The 27,410-nt window shown below is 37.9% G+C and overlaps 1 protein-coding gene across 1 annotated transcript in view; it reads left to right on the top strand.

Moving 5' to 3' along the window:
- The window catches only part of SMARCC1 (SWI/SNF related, matrix associated, actin dependent regulator of chromatin subfamily c member 1), a 163,050-nt gene that overhangs the window by 25,657 nt on the left and 109,983 nt on the right, over positions 1–27,410 (top strand). Inside the window, exons 3-7 of the mRNA XM_026500714.4 lie at positions 2,147–2,232; positions 10,577–10,658; positions 12,107–12,199; positions 15,480–15,549; positions 24,458–24,527. Coding sequence (XP_026356499.1) covers positions 2,147–2,232; positions 10,577–10,658; positions 12,107–12,199; positions 15,480–15,549; positions 24,458–24,527 — 401 coding nt within the window. The remainder of the gene's footprint in view (positions 1–2,146; positions 2,233–10,576; positions 10,659–12,106; positions 12,200–15,479; positions 15,550–24,457; positions 24,528–27,410) is intronic.

Here is a 27,410-nt window from a genome sequence, read left to right as displayed (position 1 = left end):
TGATGTCTGCTGAGTGTCCCTTTTTGGTTTTTTTCTGTCACATCCTTATGGATTTATGTTTTCCTTTTTGCACTTGATTACTGGAACTAGTGCCCTTGACAGGTTCCCAAGTTTCCCTCTTTCTTTCCCTTTATTCAGATGTTACCTCTGGAAAATTGGAAGTCTTAGTTTCTCCTTCACTCATCATTTGTTCCTGTAGTGGTTGATACAAGTTACTGGGTCTGTGTTGAGCATATATCTAATATTTTAATTTCTCATATTTACTACCTGTCCAGAAATTGACCTTAAATTATGTGTATAGATGTTTTATTGTTCGGGTCTGGTCTGGTCAATGTGTAGCACGGCTATGAGTTTTTAAATTATTTTAGTATACTTGAACTATTGAGAAAAGTTTTACCGATTACCTATATTGTCAGGCACTCTGTTGAATGTTGATGTTAAAGATTTGACTAGGACACTGTTCCTGTCCTCAAGGAGTTCATATTGCAGGCGAATGTGTAAACTAGTCATCTCAGTATTATGCTGTGAGTGGTTTGCATGTGCGCACAGTAGTGATACGCATGTGTGGTTGGAGAGAGCATTTTAGCCCAGTCTCTGCGGCTTCAGGGAAGGCTTAGTAGAACTGTTTCATTCTATTCTTGTAGGTACCTACCAGCACATTATTCTAATTTAAGATGCCAACACTACAAAATTGTAATAACTTGTGCATTTTCTCAGATAAATAACATGTTGTCAGTGGTAAGAATTGCACCTGGCTGTATTTGTTTAGGAATATGTAATGCAACATTTGAGGTGTACTGGGAATAGTGTTGGGCAAGAAATTCGGAACTCAAACCTATGTATTTAAAAAGCCAACAGCATAACCAGAATGACTTGGAGGGCTTACTTGTTAGCTTATTTTGAAAGAGCTCATCTTTGATTCTTCTTAGTATTTTTTATTTTAAAAAATATTACTTATTTTTCATTGTAGTAAAATATTTTAATCATTTTTATGTGTGTAGTTCAGTGATATTAGTATATTCACATTGTAGTCCAGCTGCTACCACCATCCATCTCCAGAACTTCCTCATTTTCCCAGATTGAAACTCTACTCATTAAACAGTAACTCCCCATTCCTCGCTCTCCCCAACCCCTAGCAACCACCATTCTGTTTTCTGCTTTCTTATATTTGACATCACACAGTTCTTTCCATTATATTATTTTGTAAGAATCATTTTCAAGGAAAAAAATGCATGCTATATTTCTAATACTTCCATCTTATTGGCCTATTTGATGATCAGTTTATATGAAACTTTTACTTCCATAATATAGAAGTCATTCAGCATTTGATTTATTTGAGCATACTTTTATAATCGATAAAGTGCACATCTCTTTTAAATTGTTGCACAGATTTTAGCTATAATTTTATATATAATTTATAGTTACACTGTGTTTCATGGTCATTGAAAATATTATCGCAAGAGTTCAGTTATAATTTTTGCATGATTAAAGTCAGGGACCTAAATTGGGAAAAAAGTCTAATGTATACTAATATTTCTTACTCTGTAGGAAAATCATATTGTTGGAAACTGTATTTTACTAGAATTTTATACATTTTAAAAATTGTATTTTAAATTTACCAGTGGAGTTTGTAGTGTATCGATATTCTGTCCATTAGTGTTTCCTGCTGAAATGTTTTGACTTATTTTTTATAAATTTTGTTTTTCAGAGACTGTTTACTAAACGAGTGATATGTTAATTGAATTAAAAAAATTTTTAATCCACTTTTGGAAAAATTTCCTTATACCTTACTTGGTTCCAGAAAGTTATTTAAGGAGGTTAAGCTACCAGTTGTTTATATCTTTTGAGTTTATAAAACTTTTTTTTTTTTTTTAAAGATTTTATTTATTTATTCGACAGAGATAGAGACAGCCAGCGAGAGAGGGAACACAAGCAGGGGGAGTGGGAGAGGAAGAAGCAGGCTCATAGCGGAGGAGCCTGATGTGGGGCTCGATCCCAGAACGCCGGGACCACGCCCTGAGCCGAAGGCAGACGCTTAACCGCTGTGCCACCCAGGCGCCCCTGAGTTTATAAAACTTTGAATTCAGACATGACTAATTTTGTCAGAACTTTTATTTTTCTCATGTGTAACTTGTGTCATTTTTAGGCAAAATGTTTCATGGATTTCAAAGCTGGAGGGACCTTGTGTCACATTCTTGGGGCTGCTTACAAGTATAAAAATGAACAGGGATGGTAAGTTTTTGTGTTTATTTGTGTTTTGATGTGATATTTAAATTATTTAATGTTGAATCCTCTTCCTTCTTTGTATGGTGTCTAAAAGCACATTATAATTAATGTCCAAAGTGGAAGTTTTATCTGGTTTTCTAGTTTACTTTGTGCCTACGTCGAGGAAAAATATTGACCAACTATTGTATTTATTAGGCAAGTTATTTCTCATATATGGTTGTATCTAGGTAATAGATGAGGGTGCATTGTTAGCAAATTAGAAGGTAGGCTCACTGTGCAATATAAAAATGTGTATTGTGAACTTAGGTTGTGCTAAAAGATAGCGGCTTAAGTGTTCCCGTGAGCCCGGCCTTCAGAACGGGAGATGTCTAGTGTGCTGTCCTCAGGACACAGATGAGAGGAATCCAGCTCAGGAGCGCAGACCACTACTCGGGCAGTGGTGCAGCTAGGAGTAGAATCATTGCTGCTGTTCTTGCAATGTTGCATTTTCCCTTCACTCTTCTCTTTCCCTTTTCTTGCCCTGTCTCTCTTGGTGCTTTCTTTTCTTTCTTGAACTCTGGCATTTCTGCCATCTCTGGGAGGGAAGTTCAGCTGCTGAGACTAGTGAGTGTTTCATGGTGATGGTTCTGGAGTTCAAGGATAGCGGGGAGTTACTTCTCGAGCAGGGTTTGAAGGGGTGCTGGAGGGAATTGACTTGAAGTCCCGTCGAGGTTTTAGTTGTGTTGTCTATGTGCAGTTCAGTCTTAGCATCTTTCTAGAATACTCATGTAATTTGGGTACTTTGAAATTTAAGCTAATCCAATACTTTATGGCTGGGAAATACAAGTAAGTATTCACATTGATAAATGGGGCAAGTTTATAAGGAAATGATTTATTTATAATGAATAGCAAGTGACACAGACTTTGTGCATTTGCCGAACTTTTTACGTATGGGTGGGTGTTTAATAGAGATTGGTTAATTGATGCCATGAGCACAAGAGTGTTGTCACCAGAGGTGGTTTGCTGTTTTTGCAGCTCTGCTTCTGGCTGTGGTGTTGTGACTCTTACAGGGTGTTTCCTGAGCTAGGATTGATGGCGTGTCTGACTACTATCAGATGTGATTCGTACCCTACTGTTAGCTCTTGATTCCCACATGGAACTCTCTTCTTATTTTTTTGTTCAGTTTGTGTTCTTTTTTTTTTTTTTTTAAAGATTTTATTTATTTGACAGAGATAGAGACAGCCAGCGAGAGAGGGAACACAAGCAGGGGGAGTGGGAGAGGAAGAAGCAGGCCCATAGCAGAAGAGCCTGATGTGGGGCTCGATCCCAGATCGCCGGGATCACGCCCTGAGCCGAAGGCAGACGCTTAACCGCTGTGCCACCCAGGCGCCCCTCAGTTTGTGTTCTAAATCCTGACCTGGATTCAAGAGGACAGTCTCAAAGTGAAATAACTTCTCCGAAGTCACCTGTTGTGTGCCAGTGCAATGGAATATTTTTCGGTGGAAGGACTTAATGTGGTTTAGAAGAATATGTAAAATAAGATGTCTTTAAATTAAAAGGGAGACCAAGAAAGAAGTAAAGGTTAAAGTTAGAGACTTTAAGAGGAGTGAGGAACAAGAATTTTTCCAAGTCTTTTACTCACGTTGTACCAGAATCCTCCCCTTTCTGGTGAACCCCCCCCCCCCCCCCCCGAGACTTACACACTTGCAGTGAGTGGATCACTTACACTCTGACAGCGCATATTTTAGTAACCCCCTCTCCCCCCAATTTGGATGTCTGAATAGTGGCCTGTGGTCTTGACAGTGCCTCTGACTTTCCCCGTGCCCAGCATACACCTCTGAACCTCGTCTGTGTTCTCCAGTTAACGTCACAGTCTAGCTCCGAAGTTTGTTCATTTCCTTCTTACGGCCAAATGTTCTCTTTTCCTCTTGTTTCTGTTTGGTTCTTTCTTACTTCCTGCTTTCTTTTAGCTTTCAGTGATGTCAGGCTAGAGTATCATTGATGAAGTTGGGTGGGAACATTCAACAAACAGTACAGATTAAGATTCTAGAGTGTTTGATCTTTCTGGATGTCTCTAAATAGTCAGAAGTGAATGCCATATTTGTAGGTTTTCATTAAAGGATAAAACTTTCGGCTGATTTCATGTATAGTTGTATATAACTGAGGGATACCAAACCAGGAGAATTTTGACATCCTGTGGAAATCTAAAAACATTTCCTGAAGAAGGAGAGATTAAATACAACCAAATTCAACTCAGTAAATGTCAGTGTCCTCGTGCAGAGTGATTAGAATCCTATTCTTACCCTTCTACACAGATTACTGTGTATTGTAATCATATTTCATGCCTTTTAAAGAGATTATTGCTTGAAAATAGTTTGTGTTTTATTAGTTTTGCTTGGCTGTGGTGAACTAGGCTTAGTTAACATAAAGTTTAGACTTTGTCTTAATGTGAAAAGTGAGTGGCCTTTTATTTTTCCCTGTGACATGATTTACTGCCAACATTTATTTCTTGCAGATAAGCTCAGTCCTTACTTTTCTTTCTGCCTTAAGATTTGGTGGTTCAACTTTTATTCCCTGCCTTCAGAGTCTCCTTTTGATTTTTGCTTTTCAGATATTACTGCCGTAAGTCTCGGGTAGTGGCTTTCGAACTTTAGGAATCGCTTGGAATACTTTTTTTTTTTTTAAGATTTTATTTATTTATTTGACAGAGAGATAGAGCCATTGAGCACAAGCGGGAGGAATGGCAGAGGGAGAGGAAGAAGCAGGCTCCCCACTGAGCAGGGAGCCCAGTGTGGGGCTCGATCCCAGGACCCTGGGATCATGACCTGAGTTGAAGGCAGGCCCTTAACCCACTGAGCCACCCTGGTGCCCCCACTTGGAATACTTTTAAAAATATAGATTACTGGGCCTCTTGGACATACATTGTTAACTACTAAATGTGGTGTGAAAACTAAAAGTCTGCATTTTCACAAAGCACTCTAAATGGTCATCAGGCTTTACTCTGAGAAATGCTAGTTAGTGGGATTGTCATTCTAGCACAAACATGGTTTAGATCTTTTTTTTTTTTTTTTTAAGATTTTAAAAATTTATTTATTCGACAGAGAGAGACAGCCAGCGAGAGAGGGAACACAAGCAGGGGGAGTGGGAGAGGAAGAAGCAGGCTCATAGTGGAGGAGCCTGATGCGGGGCTCCATCCCAGAATGCCGGGATCACGCCCTGAGCCGAAGGCAGATGCTTAACCGCTGTGCCACCCAGGCGCCCCCATGGTTTAGATCTTTTAACTTGTGAAGAATTATCCATTTTTATAGCATATTTTAAAACAGCCATCTAGCTTTTAAATTTTTAAAAAATAATGTAGCAAGAGGCGCCTGGGTGGCTCAGTCATTAAGCGTCTGCCTTCGGCTCAGGGTGTGATCCCAGGGTCCTGGGATCGAGCCCCGCATCAGGCTCTCCCTGCTCCACTGGGAGCCTGCTTCTTCTTCTCCCACTCCCCCTGCTTGTGTTCCCTCTCTCACTGGCTGTCTCTCTGTCAAATAAATAAATAAAATCTTTAAAAATAATAATAATATAGCAAGGATCCAAAATACTTTAATTATCCCCAAAGCCACATATCTAGCAGGATATAATTTGTTGTCTACTTCTGTGTAGTAGACCATCCTCCTGCGTGTATGCTTACCTGTTTCAGGCTGTTTTTCTGTGGGCTATTTGCTCCCCATTTGGAGTGTGGCGTACAAGACCATCCTTCTGTTGATGGTCTCCTACAAGCTTTTGTAGCTTGCCGTTATTAGACAAAGCGCCTTACTCTCGAGGCCAACTTCTGTCACTTCCCACACAGCTGTTCCGCTATACTGTTGTCTGCTTTTCGCCTTGCTTCCAGCTCAATGCATTTTTGTCTTGCCTTTTCCAAGTTTGCTTCTGAAGTCCTTCACACCACTCTCCAAGGAATTAAAGTCATTCTCCAGGATCCTTTTTTGATTATTTTTATTCAGACTATATTTTCTATATGTAGCTGAGGATGAGAAGAGAACATCCCTAACAGTAGTCACAAGAGGCACAAAATTGGAGCAATAAAGCCAATGAAGGCCTTTTGACAGACAGTATTGCCTTAGGTTAAAAGGCAGATTGCCCGAGGAAAACAAAGCAGAAGACTCATTAATTAGTAAACCCTCAATGGAGAGCTCATATTTACATTTTAAATGGCCAAAGCTTTTAAAAGCCAGAGAGTTAGTGTTCCTTCCTTGTCTCTTCTAGAGGGCTGCATTAAGATCCAAAAAGGCTTTATAATTTTAGTTTTAATTTGCATTTCTCGTGTATAGGTTTGAGCATTTTTCTATATTGTATAAAGTGAAATTTATTTAAGTAGTGTTGGTTATTTCAAAACAAGTGAGATTAAATCTTTCAACTAAAGGTTATACCATATTTACCTGAGTTTATTTCAGTTTTTATTTTATTTTTTTTAAAGATTTTATTTATTTATTTGACAGAGATAGAGACAGCCAGTGAGAGAGGGAACACAAGCAGGGGGAGTGGGAGAGGAAGAAGCAGGCTCCCAGCAGAGGAGCCTGATGTGGGGCTCGATCTCACAACGCCGGGATCATACCCTGAGCCGAAGGTAGATGCTTAATGACTGAGCCACCCAGGCGCCCCTCAGTTTTTATTTTTTTAAAAGATTTTTAAAATTAACTAATTAATTAATTTAGAGCACAAGTGGGGGGAGGGGCAAAGGGAGAGGGAGAGGGAGAACCTCAAGCAGAGCCTGACCCTTGATCTCATGACCCCGAGATCACCACCTCAGCCGAAACCAAGAGTTGCATGCTTAACTGACTGAGCCACCCAGGTGCCCCATCTCAGTTTTTCATAATATCCATATATTTTAAATAACTTTTTTTGCTCACATAGCATATCGCTGAATCAGGAAAGCTTTAATTTGTCATGTTATTAAATCATTGTTTGGCAAACCATTTGAGTTTATTATGGAATCTCTAAACTATAAAAGCAGAGACAATAATATAATGAATTGCTATTTACCTTCATGAACCTTCAACTTTATATAATTTATCTATAAATATTTCACTGTTTCTAAAATTTTTTAAAAACATAGTATTTTGGGGGTGAAGGGGGAGAGGCAGAGAGAGAATCCTAAGGGATGCAAGGCTCAATCGCACAACCCTGAGATGATGATCCAACTGAGGCATCCAGGCGCCTCATGAGATTTTTTTTTTCTTAGGTAATCTCTGCCCAAGATGGGGCTTGAACTCCCTACCCTGAGATCAAGAGTTGCATGCTCTACCGACTGAGCCAGCCAGGCACCACTAAAAATCCTAGGCTATCCATCTATCTGTCTGTCTGTCTATCTATCTATACATAGATACATAGATACATACATACATACATACATACGCAGGCTACATGCCCAGTCTGGAGCCCAACACGGGGCTTGATCTCATGACCCTGAGATCAAGACCTGAGCTGAGACCCAGAGTCAGGCACCTAACCAAATGAGCCAGCTAGGCGCCCCAGCATAGGATTTAAAAAAATTTTTTAAAAGATTTTATTTATTTATTTGACAGAGAGACAGCTAGCGAGAGAGGGAACACAAGCAGGGGGAGTGGGAGAGGAAGAAGCAGGCTCCCAGTGGAGCAGGGAGCCGGATGGCGGGGCTCGATCCTAGGTCCCTGGGATCACACCCTGAGCCGAAAGCAGACGCTTAACGACTGAGCCACCCAGGCACCCCCCCAGCATAGGATTTTTTTTTTAAAAGCATTACAGCAGTGCCATTATCACAACTAAGAAAATTATCAATAATTTTTCAGTGTTATTAAATACCCACTTAGTGTTCAAGCTGCCCTGATTATTTCATGGATGGTTTTTATATTAATTCATATTGTTAATATTAATTTGTATTTTTGTGTTAATTTATATTAGTCAGTATTCAAACAAGATTCGTACATGGCATTTGGTTGATGTGTCTAAGTCTCTTTCAGAAAATTGGGGGACCTGGGTGGCTTAATAGGTTAAGATTCCCAACTCTTGATTTCAGCTCAGGTCATGATCTCAGGGTTATGAGGTCATGGAGCCTGCTTAAGATTCTCTCCCCCTGGGGCGCCTGGGTAGCGCAGTCCTTGGGCGTCTGCCTTCTGCTTGGGGCGTGATCCCGGCGTTCCGGGATCGAGTCCCACATTGGGCTCCTCCGCTGGGAGCCTGCTTCTTCCTCTCCCACTCCCCCTGCTTGTGTTCCCTCTCTCGCTGGCTGTCTCTCTGTCACATAAATAAATAAAATCTTAAAAAAAAAAAAAAATTCTCTCCCCCTACCCCTCACCTCCTTAAAAAAAAAAAGAAAATTAATAGTTTTCCACCTTGCTCTCTTCCCCCTCTTATCCTTGAAAGTTATTTATTTATTTATTTATTTTTACAAAAACGAGTTATCTTGTAGAATTTTCTGTGTTCTAGATTTTGGTAATATGTTCCCTAGGATATCATTTAACATAGTCTTCTAAATTTCTAGTAAAGTCGTAGTTAGATCTGATTGAGGTTTTTGTGTGTGTGTGTGGTGTTGTTTTTTTGGTCAACAGTGCTTAATAGACAGTGTTGTGTTCTTCCCTCTGGAGGCATACAATGTCTGGTTGTTTCTGCTCGTAATAGACCAATGTTGATGTTCAGTGCTTAGAATCATGCTTTCGTTACAACTTTTACCAAGCTGTAGCCTTCAGATTTTGAAAAAATTAGAAAGTAAGTATTCTAAAATATAGATATAGGTGCTTATTGTTTTTTAGGTAAGTCTTTGTAAGACTGTTACTCTCATTCCTATTTTATTTATTAGCTGCAAAACTGAGAAATTTAACTCATCAATAATCAGAAAGGCAGAATAAATTCTTAATTTTCTTTCTCTATTACCAAATTCATTTAGCTTTTAATCTTCATTTGCAGGTAAATCCAGGCAAGCCTATTTTAATTTGTTTAATGACTACTTTCAAACTATTTCTGATTTCTGGGAGTGACAATTCCCTTCAGCCTCATGTGAATCATTTACTAAGGAAGCAGTTTCTCTATGAATAATACGAGTAAAGGCTTATGTAAGCAATTCTGAAATGAGACTTTTCTGGATATAGTTCTTTTGTTATCAGAAGCCTGTGAAAGAGTGACCCTTTAAAAAGGGGAGACATATGTCGCTCCCTTTATTGTGCTGAAAGAACGAGCGGAAGCCTGTCTGCTCTAATAGGGTTGTCTCATTTAGTCATGTGTTATTCTGTTGTTCTGCCAGTTAATGGAAATTGCTTGGAATTTCTGACCTACCCTACCCCTTCCTCAGAAGCTCTGAAGTTAGGAAGGAAAATACTAAACAACCCAAAAAATGGGATTTAAGGATAAGTTCTGTGTACCAAGGTTAATTCAAGATATGGTTACTTGGGACAAAAGTCCCTCCTACATGTAAATGCCATTTTTGAAGCTGTAACTAGTTCCATTCCAGATTACCTATTTCTGTGCTTTAGTGGACACTTTCCTTAGTTTCCGAATTGGATCTCAGTCATAATAAATATTAATTTCCTGAGTGGTTTGCTTTTTAAAGCCACACTTTTTTTTTTTTTTTTTTTTTAAAGAGAGATGTGAGAAAGGGCAGAGAGAGAGGGAGGGAAAGAGAAGAATCTTAAGCAGGCTCCATGCCCAGCACAGAGCCTGACACAGGGCTCAATCTCACGCCGTTGAGCTCATGACATGAGCTGAAATCAAGAGTCGAATGTTTAATTGGCTGAGCTACTCAGGTGTCCCAGGAATTAAAATGGAGCAAAATCAGAGTAAATGTTGAATAAAAAATATGGAGAAAGAAGCATTCAAATTTAAATGGAAGTGAGTGAAAATAGGCAGACAACATTAGAATGTTATGCATGGGTACTTACATAAAAAGACACTGGGGAGAGAGAAAAGGTAAATAGATGAATTTACCAGATTTCGGACAATAGTAGGCTCAAAGAGAACACAGACACTGATGAATTTGAGCAAATGACTTTTAAGCATGTATAATGTAGATAAACTTCCCTTATACTTGAAGAATGGTATAGTCGTTCATTGCCTTTGGATCTGTGGACTCCTTTTCTGTATACTGTAAGATATCTTAGACTTGAGGAAAACAGGTTACTTCATGGAATTGGTACTTCGTTTTGACTGGAGTGGATCTTAATGTCATAATACTTAAAACATTAGTTCAAGAAGATTTTGACACTGCTTTCTTATACTGAGAAAATACCCTCACATGTTTTGTAGAACACTTTTAATTTCCAAATCTTTGCAGTTCATTTCTGTTGAGTGCTAAAACTAAGTTTTCACTTTTGTTTAAGGTACAAGACAGATTAACTAACGATTTTCTTCTCTTTAGGCGTAGGTTTGATTTACAGAATCCATCCCGAATGGATCGGAATGTTGAAATGTTTATGAACATTGAAAAAACATTGGTGCAGGTAACTCAGAAAGTTGAATTATTAAAAATTTTTTCCCTTTAATATAATTTCAGTTTTTTAAGATTGGCTTTTTTGAACCGCCAAAAGATCACAGGAAGAAAAATTTTCTGAACTCTATTCTTTATTCTTTTTATGGATTTCTGGGGATTAGAGCTATAAAGTATGACTAAAACTTGTCATTTATAGAATATTAATCCTAAACGTCTGGTGAAATAATCTATGATATTTTCTTTCTTTCTTTTTTTTCTTCTTTCTTTCCCCTTCCTTCCTTCCTTCCTTCCTTCCTTCCTTCCTTCCTTCTTCTCCTCTCCTCCTCCTCTCCTCTCCTCTCCTCTCCTCTCCTCTCCTCTCCTCTCCTCTCCTCTCCTCTCCTCTCCTCTTCTCTTCTCTTCTCTTCTCTTCTCTTCTCTTCTCTTCTCTTCTCTTCTTTCAAAGAGAAAGAGGGGTGGGGGGAATGGGCAGAGGGAGAGGATCTCACAAGAGAATCTTAAAGGGCTCAACCTCACGACCGTGAGATCATGACCTGAGCCAGAATTGAGTCGGATGCTTAACCGACTGAGCCACCCAGATGCCCTGATATTTTCTTTCTTTATTTCACCTAATCCGTTATTTGAATCCCTTTCATATTTAATATAAACGCTCTCAATCTACTGGTCACTCATTTATATAGTCTTTTTTTTTTTTTTTTGGATTTGTTTCATGGTTGTACCATAATTATAGATCTTATTTCCCCAACTAGATATAACCTGGAAGAGAGAACACTTAGTTTTCTTCTTTTCTTTCCTAGTATTTTCATTGATTACTGAATTAGCCTTCCTGGGGGGAGGTAGCTGAGAGAGATTCAGCTAGGTATTATCATTAACTTGATGCCTGAAACTTGTCTCATGAACTGTTAGCTAGAGAAAGAACTTTCTTTTATTGGTTCACTGATTTTTGGTGATGATTTGAGGCGTTAATATGCATGTTTTAATAATTGCTATTTGTAAGTTTAGAAATGGGAAAAAGAGCTATAAGTAACTTACATATGAGCCAAAATGGGCATTCCCCTGGGATCCACCCCTCAATACAAGGTGTAGGTTGAAACACTACATTAGATTTGGACTATTAAGGTCAGTTCAGGTATGATTGGCTATAGGAGTATCAATATGTCAGTGTGGTACCTTAATAAAAAATACGGTGAATTTCTTTAGGTTGTGATTCTGAACATATTTTGTCCAAGGTGTACTTAGCTGCAGAGAAGGGATCTGGGGATGGCATTAAGTGGCCTGCTGAACACCTAGGTTTTATATTGAGATGAGACTTCTACAGTCTGTACTAAAAAACGTCTTCCCATTTTAAGCACTATGGCTTTGAATGTCAACTTTGGCCATTAGGGTAATTCATTAATAATGTGACATCATTTCAAAACCAAGAGAATTTCAAAATCTGTTTGTTTTTTTTCTCCTCAGAGCAATTGTCTGACCAGACCCAACATCTACCTCATTCCAGACATTGATCTGAAGTTGGCTAACAAATTGAAAGATATTATCAAACGACATCAGGTAATAGACATGATCACTTTAGAAAATTGTGTAGTAAGCATCTTACAAATCTCAATCATATTATTTTTTAGTTTCTGTATATATCTGCATTAAATGAAAATTCTTTCTCTTTGGGTTCTTACAGTACCAAGTTTTTTCTCTCCATTCACCTCCAGTTCTTATCCTAAAGCATTTTCCCTCTTAGCATTGTTGAGATATAATTGACACCTAACATCGTGTAAGTTTAAGTTGTACAATATGATGATTTGATGCATATATGTATCCAAAATTAGCATTTAATAGTCACTAGTATGGAGTGATTGTAGTCTTATTATGAAATATGCTTATGCAGTTTATTTATTTTTTAAAGATTTATTTAATTTTATTAAAAATTTTTCAAAAAATGAATTTACTTATTTATTTGAAAGAGAGGAGAGAGAGAGAGAAAGCACAAGCACGAGTACAGGGGAGGGGCAGAGGGAGAGGGAGAGAGACAAGCAGGCTCCCTGCCAAGCAAGGGGTCTGAGATGAAGGCAGATGCTTAACGGACTGAGCCACCCAGGCGCCCCTAGATTTATTTATTTGAGAGAGAGAGAGAGAGAGAGAGAGAACAAGTGGATGAGTGAGTATAGGGGGCAGGGGCAGAGGGAGAGGAAGAGAGAATCTCAGGCAGACTCCCTGCTGAGTACGGAGCCCGGTAAGACCCTAAGATCATGACCTGAGCTGAAATAGAGAGTTGGACGCCTAACGGACTGAGCCACCCAGGTGCCTCTGGGCTTATGTAATTTAAAGAGACCATGTGGTCTGCATCACTGTAATCACAAAGGCAAACAAAGTAGAAGTTGATGACATAGTTGTTGGTAAGAGGAGAGCAAATATTGTTTCAAGTAAACCTGTCTTTCCTCACCCCCGCCACTCCAGTGATACGTATTGTGTTTATATATGTGGACTGGAAGATTGTATTTTCCCATAAGCCTACATTCTCTTGATTCACATGTGCCAGTGCTATCTTCAGATGTCTTTCCCTCCCTCCTCTAACCTCATTTTAGGCCGAGACCTGGATATTTACTGCATGTACGTTTGTGGCTACCTGTGGCTGAACTGTAAGCAACCCCATATCATAGTAAACTAGCTGAGGAGACCTGGGTAGAAGATAATTTTCTGAAACAACATCATTTGAGTGACAGAGTTTTACTAATCCTTAGGATTAGTTGAGAAACCTCCTGAAATATCTTTCTTTTTTCTTCTGCAAGAGAGGTTACCAGTTGTATTATGTTTCAGTTATTAGTAAAATATCTTCCAGGTTCCTAAAGTGAGAATTTCTAATACTGTTTACATTTGGAGATTTAGTATAGCCCTTTTCTTACACACAACGTCCCTACCGAAGAAGAAGATGATATAATTGTACTGTCGGATCAGGCAGTCTCAAGTACACTTCCTTGTCCCACCAGCATTTTGACTTTGAACCAGTCACTTAACCGTCTTCTTTTCTCTTCTGGACTGCTTATTGGAGTGGCTGTGAAGTGTAGTTTAATTACATGTAGAATGTTAGAAGGCAGAAACGGAACACATTAACGTGCTGGCGATTACCTTCAAGCTGAAATTACCTACTCTTATTGCTACCGAGTTAATCCTGGAAGAAGCTTAATGTATTTTCCTACAGTTGATACTGAACGTTTAGTTTTCATTTTTCTTAAAAGTCTGGCTTAGCGATTGTGTTCTAGGAATAACCTCTAGAGGGATATAAGGATTTTCCTGGTATCATAGAATCGTAGGGAAGAGACATTAAGCTAATGATATTATTGAATACTGATGATTAGGCCATTGCTCAAACATTTAAAATGCATTAATAACTCCAGTGTTTGAGTACTTAGAGTGTACCTGTCACTATCCTTAGCTCATTGCTAAATTGTAACAATTCTTGTGAAATAGGTATTTTTACCACTCTATTTCACAGAAGACACTGAAGCACAAAAAAACCTTAGGTATTTGTATCACCCACGTAGTAAATGGTGGAGCTGAAGTTCAAACCCAGGCCTGTCTGATTGGACTCCAGAGGCCAAAATCACAAACACTGTGCTCCTCTGACTTGCCTCACACTCAGTACATGTTAATATCCCGTTTTCAGCATCTTTTGTGGTTGTTCAGAAGTGTGCCCAAATACTTGTAATGATTGAGAATGCCTTGCTTTATAGTAGTTTAATTCATCTTTAGATAGCCCTCAATTTTAGGATTTCTCTCCAGTTGGAAATAGCATTGTCGTGTTTTTCTGATTGTAATAATTAGTAAATACTCATTGTCACAGATAAAATTTTAAGACTTATTCTAAAAAAAAAAAAAAAAAGACTTGTCCTCATTCTTATGGTCTCTAGAATGAGCACTTTTATATCTAAATGGCTTCCAAGTAGGGGTGCCTGGGTGACTTGGTTAAGCGTCCGACTCTTAATTTTGGCTTGGGTCATGATCTTGGGGTCCTGGGATTGCATGCTCTTCCTGTCTCAAATAAGTAAATAAAATCTTTAAAAAAAAGGCTTCCAAGTCATAATCTAGATTGTGTGCTGTAGTCTAGCTGTGGCCTAGCTACACCTTAATCTTAGTATTTATATCATCCACTATTCTTTTTTTTTTTTTTTAAAGATTTTATTTATTTATTCGACAGAGATAGAGACAGCCAGCGAGAGAGGGAACACAAGCAGGGGGAGTGGGAGAGGAAGAAGCAGGCTCCCAGCGGAGGAGCCTGATGTGGGGCTCGATCCCATAATGCCGGGATCACGCCCTGAGCCGAAGGCAGACGCTTAACCGCTGTGCCACCCAGGCGCCCCTATATCATCCACTATTCTAACATTGACTTAAAATAACAGTAGCATACATACATGATAGAGCCAATTCAAATGTCCATCCTATATGTATGTAACTGTAAGTTATTGCTCATGGTCTTAATTAAACCTGCATTGACTCACTTTAGATAACTGTGGTAATTTCTGATGACTTTGGAGTAACTTTTAGAATTAGAAATAATCCTATTACTGACAAGGTTTCCTAGAGAGATACATAGAGAATTAGGTAAGAGGTACTTGCATTATTTTTCTATACAACAATATAAACTGTGTCTAATAGATAATTTACGTGTTTCTGTTTGTTCTTGTTAATAATTCTTTTCCTTGACTAAAAATAACAAATATTATAGTCTTGAAACATAATAAAGAAGGTAGTGGCTTTATGATTCTTAGGCACTTTGCATCTAGCATTGCATAGTCTGTTTGCCATGCGCTTTACCCTTATGTTGTTCATTTCTTTCCAGGGGACTTTCACTGATGAGAAGTCAAAAGCTTCCCACCACATTTATCCATATCCTTCCTCACAAGAGGATGGTAAGTTAATTTTTGGTTATGAACTCCTACTTCACTAGATTTTAAGTTTTATCAGAGACTTAAACAATATAACTAGCTTTTTGAAAAAGAGACTTTCAAGTATTAAATAACTTGCATTGGTTATTTAAATGTTTTTCTATTTTTTTGCTGAATTGGTCTAAGCAAACTAATTCTTTGATGTCCAACTTTCTGATCATTGGACTTTTATTTCTTTCTTTGTTGGTTATTATCTGCGTGTTAAGTTTAGGTGCGCCTTATGTATTAACTTTGTTAATGTTTGCTGTGTCGCTTGTGTTCTGAAAATTAAGAGATATTGCGAAATGAACATTACTGGGGAAGATGGGCTTACTGGCTGTCTGAAGGGGCCCCTGAACAATATTTTAGTTTGCTGGATTTATAATGGTTCAGATTCTGAACTTCAGCTCTTCCATCCTGCAGGTTGATTTTGTCAGTGGCCAAAATTTGATAGAGCTATGGAAACTGATTTGTTGAGAAAGAAAATATGAATTAATAAATTAACCAGATTAATTTGAGAAATAGGTCTCCTATAAGTGATCAAGTCTTCTGGTTAGCATAACATATCCCTTTAGGACATCTGTATAAGAAGCTAAATTTTATCAGATTTGAATTACTAATTACCCCATGCTGAGTATTTTTTCTGATCAGTGCAGTTATACTAGAAGTCAATAACAACAAGATTACCAGACAATCCCTGTATGTTTGAAAATTAAGAAATATATTGCCAAGTAATCCATGGGTCAAAGAAGAAATTACAATGGAAGTAGAAAATCTTTGGAACTGGATAATTATGAAATGAATGATAAAGTACAAGAACGTTAAATTTTGTTGGACATAGCTGAAGCTATGCCCAGAGGGGAAATTTATATCTTTAAATGTGTATGTTAGGAAAGAAGAAAGGCTGAAAAATCAGTGATGCACACATCTTTCTCAAGACATTGGAAAAATAACAGCGAATTCAACCTAAGGAAAGAAGGAAATAATTGAGAGCGAAAATTAATCATGTGGGAAATACACAGGAGCAAGGTGCTCAGTAGTGTCAGAAATGGTTCTCAGAAAAGATCAGTAAGGCTATTCAAATCTTGCTGCAAATAAGCAAGAGAAAAAGAAAGAAGAAATAACGTCCAGAATGGAAGGAGGGACCTTGCTACGGATCCTCCAGGTGTTGAAAACAGTTCGTAGGTTAGGTTGCTTGATTGCTTGTGCATGCCGTTGCCTCATCCAGAGCCATGAAGTTTTACAACCTGTCTCTTCTAAGAGTTTTACAGTTTTAGTTGTTACATTTAAGTCTTTTCGTCATCAGTTTGATAGCTAAAAGTTTGATTTTATTTGTTACAGTCAAAATCTCAGCTCTGTGATTATTACACTTTTATAAAGTGAGAAGCCTCATCCTGCCTTTAGTGTTTAACTGGTTGTTTCTTAGCCTTTTTCCTGTTCAGTAATAGCAACTGGTGTCCACTAGGTGGGGGTGGTGGATAGCTGTGATGGTAGAATACTGCTTCTGTTGCTGGCTCTGTTTCTCTAAGGCTGATACAAAACTTTTATCATGTGAGCTTTTTGAGAAAAATTGCCTTTTACAAACTATTTGAACTGTAATTGTTACATCTGGCTACTTAGTGATTCCTTAGTGGTGCTAGTTTTATTTTTCTCCTTTGCTTAATACAACCTAGTTTAGTGCATACTGATGATGAGAGCAGTTGTTAGGAGATAGCATTTAAATTTAATTTTTAATATTTTGAAGGTTATTTTTGAAATATAAGACATGATTTGGCACATTGTACAATTTACCTTAGAATAACTGTCAGGTAAATGTTGACTCTCGGCAAAGCCTTGTGTTGGGCACCTTACAAGTACTTGTTTCAGGTGAGTGTGTAGATGATATCAGTTATCAGCCACAAAGACATTACAAACCATATTCTAAAACCCTTGAAAATGCAGTATACCTTTAATGAGGATTAGTCAAAATTTAAAATAAAAGGTGATATTTAATGGGCCAGTTGGTAAGATGTTTGGGGTATGGCATTCTAGAAGCGGGTGCACAATAAGCAAAAGCATAGAGATAATAAATTATGACCTTTGAGGGAACGGAAATGGTAAAATTTGGCTGTATATCTCAGGATGGTGGGAGAGAAGAGTAGGTAGGTGAGAGGACAAAGCTCTAGTGTGAAGAGTTTTGTTTTCAGTAGGTGGATGAGGGTGAGGGTGGATGATATTGATGACTCTGGTGGAGAGAAATATGCAACTGTGGCTGTATTAGGAAAATTTTCCTGGGAGCTGATTTCTGGGGTATATGATATAAGGAGACTGGTCAGAGAGCAAGACCCTTTGGGATGCTCTGAGTTAGATTGCTGAGTGAGGCAAAATTGTGTCATTGGATGAGATAAGTACATTTATCAGGAGAGCAAAAGAAATTACTCAGATGGCAAGCCAAGGATGGTCCACATCTTAAAAGTCATGGGAAAATAAGGAAAGTGTTTTAAAATGCAGGAGGTTGGCAATGGAAATCTTCTACAAAGAATAAAAGTGAGGCCTGAGACAAGCCATTTGGATTGGTCAGTAAGGAAATAATTGGTAACCTATGGGAGTGAAGTTTTAGTAACTTGCCAGTGAGAATAAGTTGTAGAGTGGGTGGAAGATCATCAGTTTCTCAGAATGTATGACAGAGAAAAGAAGATTGAGAATGCCACCCAGCAGGTGGCCTGGCTTTTGTCTTTCAAGATTTGGCTTTATAGTTTATTTCTGGGCAGAGCAAAAGTAAACTGAAACACATAATAGAGTTGAAACCTGGAAGGGATAGAAGAATTGATTTACGAAATGGGTTGAATGACTGGTTTTAGCAGAAAGAATATGTATTTCCTTAGAGATGAAAATAAATGAGAATTTTTAAAAATCGAGATATTCATTAGAAGAGGAAGACAAATCTTACTCAAAACATTTATTTAGATGAGTGGATATGTCGCATAGGTTTTCTTATCTTCATTCTTTTTGTTCATCTGACTTGAGAGTTTCAAATGTCCAGACTTTGAGTTCTCAGATTCCTCTGATTGGTCAAATCTGATGTTGAACCCTCTAGTGGAGTTTTCAATTCGGATATTCTATTCTTTAACTTTTTAAATTTTTGTTTGATTCTTTTTTATAGTTTCTGTCACTTTGTTGATATTCTGTTATTATTCACGCATCATTTTCCTAATTTTGTTTAGTTGTTTAATGTGTTCTTTTGTAGTGCATTGAGTCTCTTTAAAACCATTATTTTGGGGCACCTGGGTGCCTCAGTGGGTTAAGCATCTGACTTCGGTTTGGGTCATGATCCCAGGGTCCTAGGATTGAGCCCCGTGTTGGGCTCCTTGCTCAGTGCAGAGCCTGCTTCTCCCTCTCCCCTCTGCTCATGCTCTCTCTCTCACTCTTTCTCCAATAGATGAATAAAATCTTTTTAAAAAACCCATTATTTTAATTTCTGTATATCAGTTTCATATTCTGCAACTTTACTGAATTCATTTATTCTAAAAGTTTTTTGGTGCAGTGTTTAGGATTTTCTATATAGTAGCATGAATTCTGCAAATAATGATCGTTTCACTTCTTCTTTTCCATTTTGGATGCCTTTTATTTCCTTTTCTTGCCTAATTGCTGTGGCTAGGACTTCCAATACTGTGTTGAATAAAAATGGTGAAAGTGGGTATCTTTGTCTTGTTTCTGATCCTAGAGGAAAAACTTTCAGCTTTTCACCATTGAGTTCATATGATGTTAGCTGTGGGCTTGACATATATGGCCTTTATTATGTTGAGGTATGTTCCCTCTATACCACTCTATCAAGAGTTTTTATTCATAAGTGGATGTTGAACTTTGTCAAGTGGTTTTCTCTACATCTGTTGAGGTGATCATATGATTTTTGTCCTTCATTTTGTTGATGCGATATATCACTTCGATTGATTTTCTGGTGTTGAACCATCCTTGCATCCCTGGTATAAATCCCAGTTGATAGTGATGTTTGATCTTTTTAATGTATTGTTGAATTTGGTTTGATAATATTTGCTTGAGGATTTTTGCATCTATGTTGATCAAGGATATTGGCCTGTAATTTTTTTTTTCCCCTGGCACCCTTGTCTGGTTTTGGTATCTGGATAATGCTGGCCTTGTAAAATAAGTTTGGAAGAGTTCCTTCCTCTTATTTTTTTGGAAGAGTTTGAAAAGGATTGGTGTTAAATCTTGGAATGTTTGATAGAATTCACTAGTGAAACCATCTGGTCTGGGACTTCTGTTTGTAGGGGTTTTTAAGTTACTGATTCACTCCCCTTACTAGTAATCAGTCTGTTCAGATTCTCTGTTCATGATTCAGTTTTAGAAGGTTGTATGTTTCTAGGAATTTATCTGTTTCTTCTAGGTTGTACAGTCTGTTGGTGTTTAATTGTTCATAGTAGTTTCTTAACAATCATTTTTATTTCTGTGGTATGAGTTGTAACATCTCTTTCATTTTTGATTTTATTGATTTGATCTCTTTGTCTTTTTTCCTTGATGAGTTAATTTTGTTAATTTTTTATTTTTTTAAGATTTTATTTATTTGGCAGAGAGAGAGAGAGAACAAACAGGGGGAGCAGCAGAGGGAAAGGGAGAAGCAGGCTTCCCACTGAGCAGGAAGCCCGACATGGGGCTCAATCCCAGGACCCTGAGGTCATGGCCTGAGCTGAAGGCAGACACTCAATCCACTGAGCCACCCAGGCACCCCAGTTTTGTTTGTTTTTTTTCAAATAACCAGCTCTTGGTTTTATTGATCTTTTCTATTGTCTTTTTAGTCTCTTTTTCATTTATTTTTGCTCTGATTTTTTGTTTGTTTTTAAAGACTTTATTTATTTGAGAGTGAGAGAGAGCATGAGCTGGGGGAGAGGCAGATGGAGGGGGAGAGGCAGATGGAGTGGGAGAGGCAGACTCCCTGCTGAGCAGGGAGCCTGATGTGGGGCTCGATCCCAGGACCCTGGGATCATGACCCAAGCCGAAGGCAGATGCCTAACCTACTGAGCCACCCAGGTGCCCCTATTTCTGCTCTGATTTTTGATATTTTTTTTCATTCTATTAACTTTGGGCTTCGTTTGTTCTTCTTTTTCTAGTTCCTTGAGGTGTAAAGTTAGGCTGTTTTTTTGAGATTTTTCTTGTTTCTTGAGGTAGGCATTTATCACTATGACCTTCCCTCTTAGAATTGCTTTTGCTGCATCCCACACATTTTGGTATGTTGATTCTTTTTTGTTTTGGACTTTTTAAATTTCTCTTTTGATTTTTTTGTTTTTGTTGTAGTTGACCCATTGGGTTCTCATTTAAAATGATTATTTTGGGGCACCTTGGTGGCTCAGTTGGTTAAGTGTCCAACTCTTGATCTCAGCTCAGGTCTCCATTTCAGGGTTATATACAAAAAAAGGATTTTTTTTATTTGTCAGGTAATTAATAAATCTTTTTTTTCTCTAGGGTCAGTTTTTGAGATTAATTTTATTCCTTTGGTTAGACCATTTTACTTTCTCTTTGTGTGTCTTGTTATTTTCTGCTGTGTTTTTCCTTTGAAATAACAGCTGCCTCTCCTGGTCTTCATGGTCTGACTTTGTACAGGGCAAGACTTTCACCAGTCAGCTCAGCTTGAGATTCTAGGCATCTCTCAAAGGTTTTCAGAGGATACACCTTCTCTGCGCTTGTGTGTGAAGAGGTTTGCTGGTTTCTCGTTCGGGAGCTTGTAATATCTCGCTTTCTCTGTGTCTCTCTGCTTTACCACAAGTTCTGTCTTGTTGCAACAAGCCATTTAGCTCTCTTTTGATCTTTATGGTGCCCAGGCTTCCAAAGAATGCCGGTTCCCCATCAACACCGAGTCATTTGAGACAGAAACCTGTCCCTTCGGCAGCCGTCAGAAAAGCCAGAACATAGGTTGTACATTCCACTCGTCTTTCTCCCTGCCAGGGGAGAATCTGGGATCTGGGTGCTTTCTCCTGATCACGCCTAGTTGACCCAGCCTCTGTCTGTGGCATCACTGGTTCTCTGGTACTGCAACAGGTCGCTTAGATTTTGTTTGTTCTCATTGCCCACCACACACCGAAAATATAAGTGTTCCATCAGTGCTTTAGGTCAGGTGAGGCAAACAGCCCCCCTAATAATTTGGAATATCGGATGCACATTCAGTCGTCTGTTTTCAGCCCAAGGGAGAAGCTGCAATGTGAGCTTTTCCTCCTGATCCTGCTAAGCTCTGCTGGCTTGAGAGAATTGCTATTGTGGTTGATAAGAAATGGCTTCTTTTACTGTTACAATGCAGCTGTTCTTGACTTTGAGCTTGCCTGAAGTACTGCAACGCCTTAGTTGGTTCCTAGAGTTCTCATGGAGACTTTCTAAATGGTATATTGGTGTTAAGTCAGTGTCTCTGTAGCAGAACAAGGTCTGGGGCCCCCTGTAATCTTACTTTGCTGATGTTACTTCCTATACATTATTCCCTTTATGGCCAAATAACATTCCATTAGTGGATATACTACCTTTTGTTTAGCCAATTGTAAGTTTATGAACACTTATAAATAATGCCATTATGATCATTTAGGTACAGGTTATAGTGTGGATGTATGGTTCCAATTCCATCGTGTTTATACATAGAAACTGAATTGCTGAGCCATGTTAGCAACTCTGTATTAAACATTTTCTGATACCACCACAGTGTTTCCCAAGGTAGCTATACCATTTTACAGTCCCATCAGTGTTGTATGGAGATATAAATTTCTCTACATTCTCATCAACACTTTTTATTTGCTGTCTTTTTGTATTAGCCATCCTGGTGGGTGTCAGGCAGTATCTTTGTGGTTTTGATTTGCATTTCCCTGTTAATGATCCCAAGTGTCTTCTCATATGCTGTTGGGCCATATGTTCTTTGGAGAAATGTTTCATTTGATCCTTTGCTTGTTTTTTGTTTTTTTTTAAGGATTTATTTATTTGAGAGAGAGAGAGAGAGCGCACATGTGGGAGGGGCGGCAAAGGGAAAAGGAGAGAGAAAATCTCCAGCAGACTTCATTTGAGTGCGGCGCCTGACGTGGGGCTTGATCCCATGACTCTCAGATAATGACATGAGCCAAAACTCAAGAGTCAGACTCTCAACTGAGCTCCCCAGGTGTCACCCCCCTTTGCTTGTATTTTAGTTAGACTATGTCTTTATTGTTGAATTGTGAGAGTTATGTATATATTCTCAGTTTGGACTAATTTTTACTTATAAAGCTGTGGTTGTTTCATCGGTTCTCTGTAGCGTATGATTATCTCTGGGAAGAATGTGGATTTACATCTCTAACCTTTAGTTATTTCTGCTACTGGGAAAATTGCCAAAGGCAATCATTGCCACAGTCTCTTTGTATCAAAATCAGCTGTAAAAAGAATGGTATTCTTTTTTCTTTACCTCCTAAAGCTGCCCAGCCTTTGAAGATAGATTTAGTATCCTAAAGGGCAGCTCTTACTAGTTAAGGGTCAGTGTATTCTATTTGTTGCTACATAGTGAGTTATGAAAAGACCCACTGGCCACCTCTTCACTTTTTCCTTGGCCATTTTGGAATACAGGTTAAGGACGCAGGCTTGATTTCTTCCTATTCACTTTCTCTCAAGATAGTAAGGTGAGCAGTTGGATGCTTGAAAAAGAACACAGGCTTGGGGCATCTGGCTGGCTCAGTCAGTAGAGCATGTGACTCTTATCTCTAGGTGGTGAGTTCGAGCCTTACGTTGGGTGTGGAGCCTACTTCAAATAAAAATTTAAAAACAAAACAAAACATAAGCATGTGGGCTTTCATGTTTAGTCAGTGCAGCTGGGATGATTTCTTGTTGAAATTGGCAATGAGGGACACCTGGATGGTGTCAGTTAAGCGTCTGCCATCGGCTCAGGTCATGATCCCGGGGTCTTGGGATCGAGTCCCACATCGGGCTCCTTGCTCAGTGGGAGCCTGCTTTTCCCTCTCCTTCCTCTGTCTGCCGCTCCCCCTGCTTATGTGTTCTCTCTCCCCTCTCTGTCTGACAAATAAAATCTTAAAAAAAAAAAAAAAAAGAATTGGCAATGAAAAGCCACTCTTACTTAGCTGATTTCACTTAAGTTTTTCTATTTTGCTATTTCTTGGGTTTCAAGGGGCTTACTTTATTAATTTAATTAATTTGAGCACTAGAGACAAATTTGCTAAGCTAAATTTAGACTACCACAGAAACACCTCATAACAAGTACTAAAATATAGATATAATACAACTATGATTCAAATCAGTAAGGATCATCCTATAAATTTGTATAAATTTACATGTATCTTTGGTAAGGAAATTTGAAATAAATATATCTAATATCATATTGCTTACACTGTTGTTAGGAGGGCTAAATTAACAGGTAGGACACCATTAAAAAATAATAAAAATAGTATTGTTGGTAAAAGCTTGATGTAGCACTCTGTGAAGTGCTATAGGATACCACAGAAAGTGTATCTAGAGGAAGAAGAGTATATGGTAAAACTTTCATCAGGGACGTGAAGCATGACTTACACCTTGAAAAATGTATAGTACTTGCAAAGACTCACAGAGAAAGGGAGGAGAGGTTTTGGAAATGTAGTGAAGAATATAGTGATCATGATTTGGATGGAGTTGGAGACAAACAGGCAGGTGGGTGGGAGGGGAGTATTTTACTGCAGTGGACAATTGGATTTGCCAAGAGTAATGGATAATAGGCCTACACTATAGTAATTCTGAACACATGGCTGAACAACTTTCCCTTAATATAATAGATATGATATTCAATTATGAGAAAAAAAGTTTTGGGGGGGTGCTTATGAGCAAACCAAAAATTCTAAGTAGAAATTAAGTCTAAATAATAGTTTATTCATTTATTTTGTTAGCTTGACTAAAGTATTTTCTTTTTCCCTTTCAGAAGAATGGTTGAGACCGGTGATGAGAAAAGATAAGCAGGTGTTAGTGCATTGGGGGTTTTACCCAGACAGGTAATGTTGACATGTCCTGAGATCTGGTATAAAGATTTTTTTCAGTGCAAGTCAGAGTTATTTATATATAGTTTCATTTTCTGAATAGTGACAATTTTGTTTGCTTCAGTGCTTGATCTCACTTTTTGAGTCTTATTGATTTTTCTTATTGAAGTTATGGGATTCAATTCAAAGTCCCAAGGCTTTATTTATCTTAATAAACTGATACGTTTGCTGCATTTGCCAAAACACCCCTTCAATATGGTATTAGAGTGCTAATCTAGCTTTGTTTCCTTCAAGAAATGAATTTTTCTCCCTAGTATTTTATGAGTATTTAGTTTTATTTGTTTCTTTAAAAAATCTTCATGCCATACAATTAAGAATGAATTATTTTATGTCTAAAATTAAGTTTTTCTTCTTGGCAGAAATTTATTTCCCTATTGTCATTATTACTTTGAGATAATCATAATTCATACTGTGTTTCATTCTCTAAGTATAGATAAAGAATTTTATAAATATGAACTAGATGTTAGTGAAAATGGTGATCCTTTTTAAATTGATACTATACCTACATAGGACACTTAAAATAAGGATAACCTTCCATGAACTTTATCTTCTTAAACCTATAGTGGCGCTGTGGGGAAGATTCTGACCGTTGTGGTTTTTCATGTCAGAACAGTCTTCTTTTACCTCTACTTCTGTCCACTTTGAGCCTTCTCATATTACTGGAAGCAAATCTCAAACATAACATTTTAATAATAAATATTTCAATATGTATTTCTAAAAAACAAGGCCTCCTTTAAAAAAAATAGTAAGTGTAATATTGTCAAATCTAAAAAACAGAATTCCTTTATATTATCTATCCAGTGTTGTCATATAAGTGACATGTATGATTAATTTATAGATCGATATTTATTGGAAGTAGAATTCAACCACATTTTGTGATTAATTGATATATCTCTGAACCCATTTTTCAGTGTCTAGGTTCTGTCTCTGTCTTCCCTACCCACCTGACCACATGCATTGTCTCATTTAAGAAACCAGGGTATTTGTCCTGTATGTGGGATTTTTTTTTTTTTAATGACATCACTGTGGTATATTTGAACATGTTTCTCCATTCTCTGTATTTCGTTTAAATTGGTAGTAGGATCTAGAGTTAATCAGAGTCTATTTCAGTTTATGGAGGGAATAAGACTATTGCATAGATGTGTTCTTCATCTAATGATAAACCGTAATGTCTGCTTGTATGCTCTTTTTAAGTTAATCTATTTGAGTAACTTTATTTTACTTGTAAAGATACTTATTTATTTATTTACTTATCTTTTAAAAGATTTTATTTATTTATTTATTTAACAGGGGGAGAGAGAGAGAGAGAGAGAGAGAGAACATAAGCAGGCAGAGTGGCAGGGAGAGGGAGAAGCAGGGTCCCTGCTGACCAGGGAGCCCGACACGGGGCTTGATCCCAGGACTCAGGGATCATGACCTGAGCCCAAGGCAGACACTTAACCTAAGCCTGAGCCACCCAGGCATCCCAAGATTTCTGTTTGTTTGAAGATTTATTTATTTGAGCGAGAGAGAGAGAGAGAAAGAGTGGGGGGGGGGGGCGACAGACAAGGAGAATCTCAAGCAAACTCCACATTTGAGTGCAGAGCCTGACATCGGGCTCGATCTCATGACCTGAGATCATGACCTGAGCTGAAACCACCAAGTCAGTTGCTTAACCAACTGTGCCACCCAGGCACTCCTATAAAGATTTTTTTTTTCATATTTTAAAATTTGAATTCAGTTAATTAACATATACTGTATTATTGGTTTCAGAGGTAGAGGTCAGTGATTCATCAGTCTTTTATAATACCCAGTGCTCATTACATTACGTGCCCTCATTAATGTCTATCACCCAGTTACACCATCCCCCCACCTCCCTCCCTCCCAACAACCCTCAGTTTGTTTCCTATGATTAAGAGTCTCTTATGGTTTGTCTCCCTCCCTGATTTTATCTTGTTTTATTTTATCCTGTCTTCCCCTATGATCCTCTGTTTTGTTTCTTAAATTCCCCATATAAGTGAGATCATATAATTGTCTTTCTCTGATTGACGTATTTCGCTTAGCATAATACCAAGGTTTTTTTAAAAAGAAGATAAGTCTTTAGATATGTTCAGAATTTTAAGAGTATATGCACAGTTTTCATACAGGTTGAGTTAATTAGAACCAGACTGAATTAGCTTGAACCATAATTCATTACTTTAAATGAACTAACAGATTTTAAAATAATATTTAAATGAATGCTTTCTTAAAACATCTCTATTCTTGAGGCTTCAAGTAGTCCTTGGCGCTTTTAAGTAAACCTTTCAATATTATAGGAACTCTTAAAGGAAATCAGTTTGCCCTTTGAAACATTTAGGTGGAAACTCAAATTTATAATGACTAGCTTCGTAAGTACACATTTGAAATACATTTTATAATAACACGGTAAAAGTACGTTAGCCTGTTTGCTAACCTGTTCTTTATGGTTCAGATAAGATATAGTGGCTTGTCTTCTCAAGGCTTTGTTCACTTTTTCTTTATTAACTATATAGCAGTCACCCCAACCCCCTCATCTGTGAGGGACTCTAAATTTTAAAGACCCCCAGTGTACGCCTGAAACCACGCGTAGTACTGAACCTTCTATATACTATATTTTTTCCTGTACGTACATACCTGTGATAAAATTTAATTTTTAAATTGGGCACAGTAAGAGATGAACAGCAATAACTTATAATAATAAAATAGAACATTTGGAACAGTATAGTGTAAGAAAAGTTATGTGAATGTGGTCCCTCCTCTTAAAATACCTATTGTGCTGTACTCACCCTTCTTGTGATGACGACGATAAAATGCTTGTGTGATGATGAAGTGAGGTGAGTG

The sequence above is a fragment of the Ursus arctos genome, unplaced genomic scaffold (assembly GCF_023065955.2).
Source record: "Ursus arctos isolate Adak ecotype North America unplaced genomic scaffold, UrsArc2.0 scaffold_14, whole genome shotgun sequence".
NCBI lineage: Eukaryota > Metazoa > Chordata > Mammalia > Carnivora > Ursidae > Ursus > Ursus arctos.
Note: the sequence above shows the minus strand (reverse complement) of the source record. Positions and strands in the feature narration are given on the sequence as shown.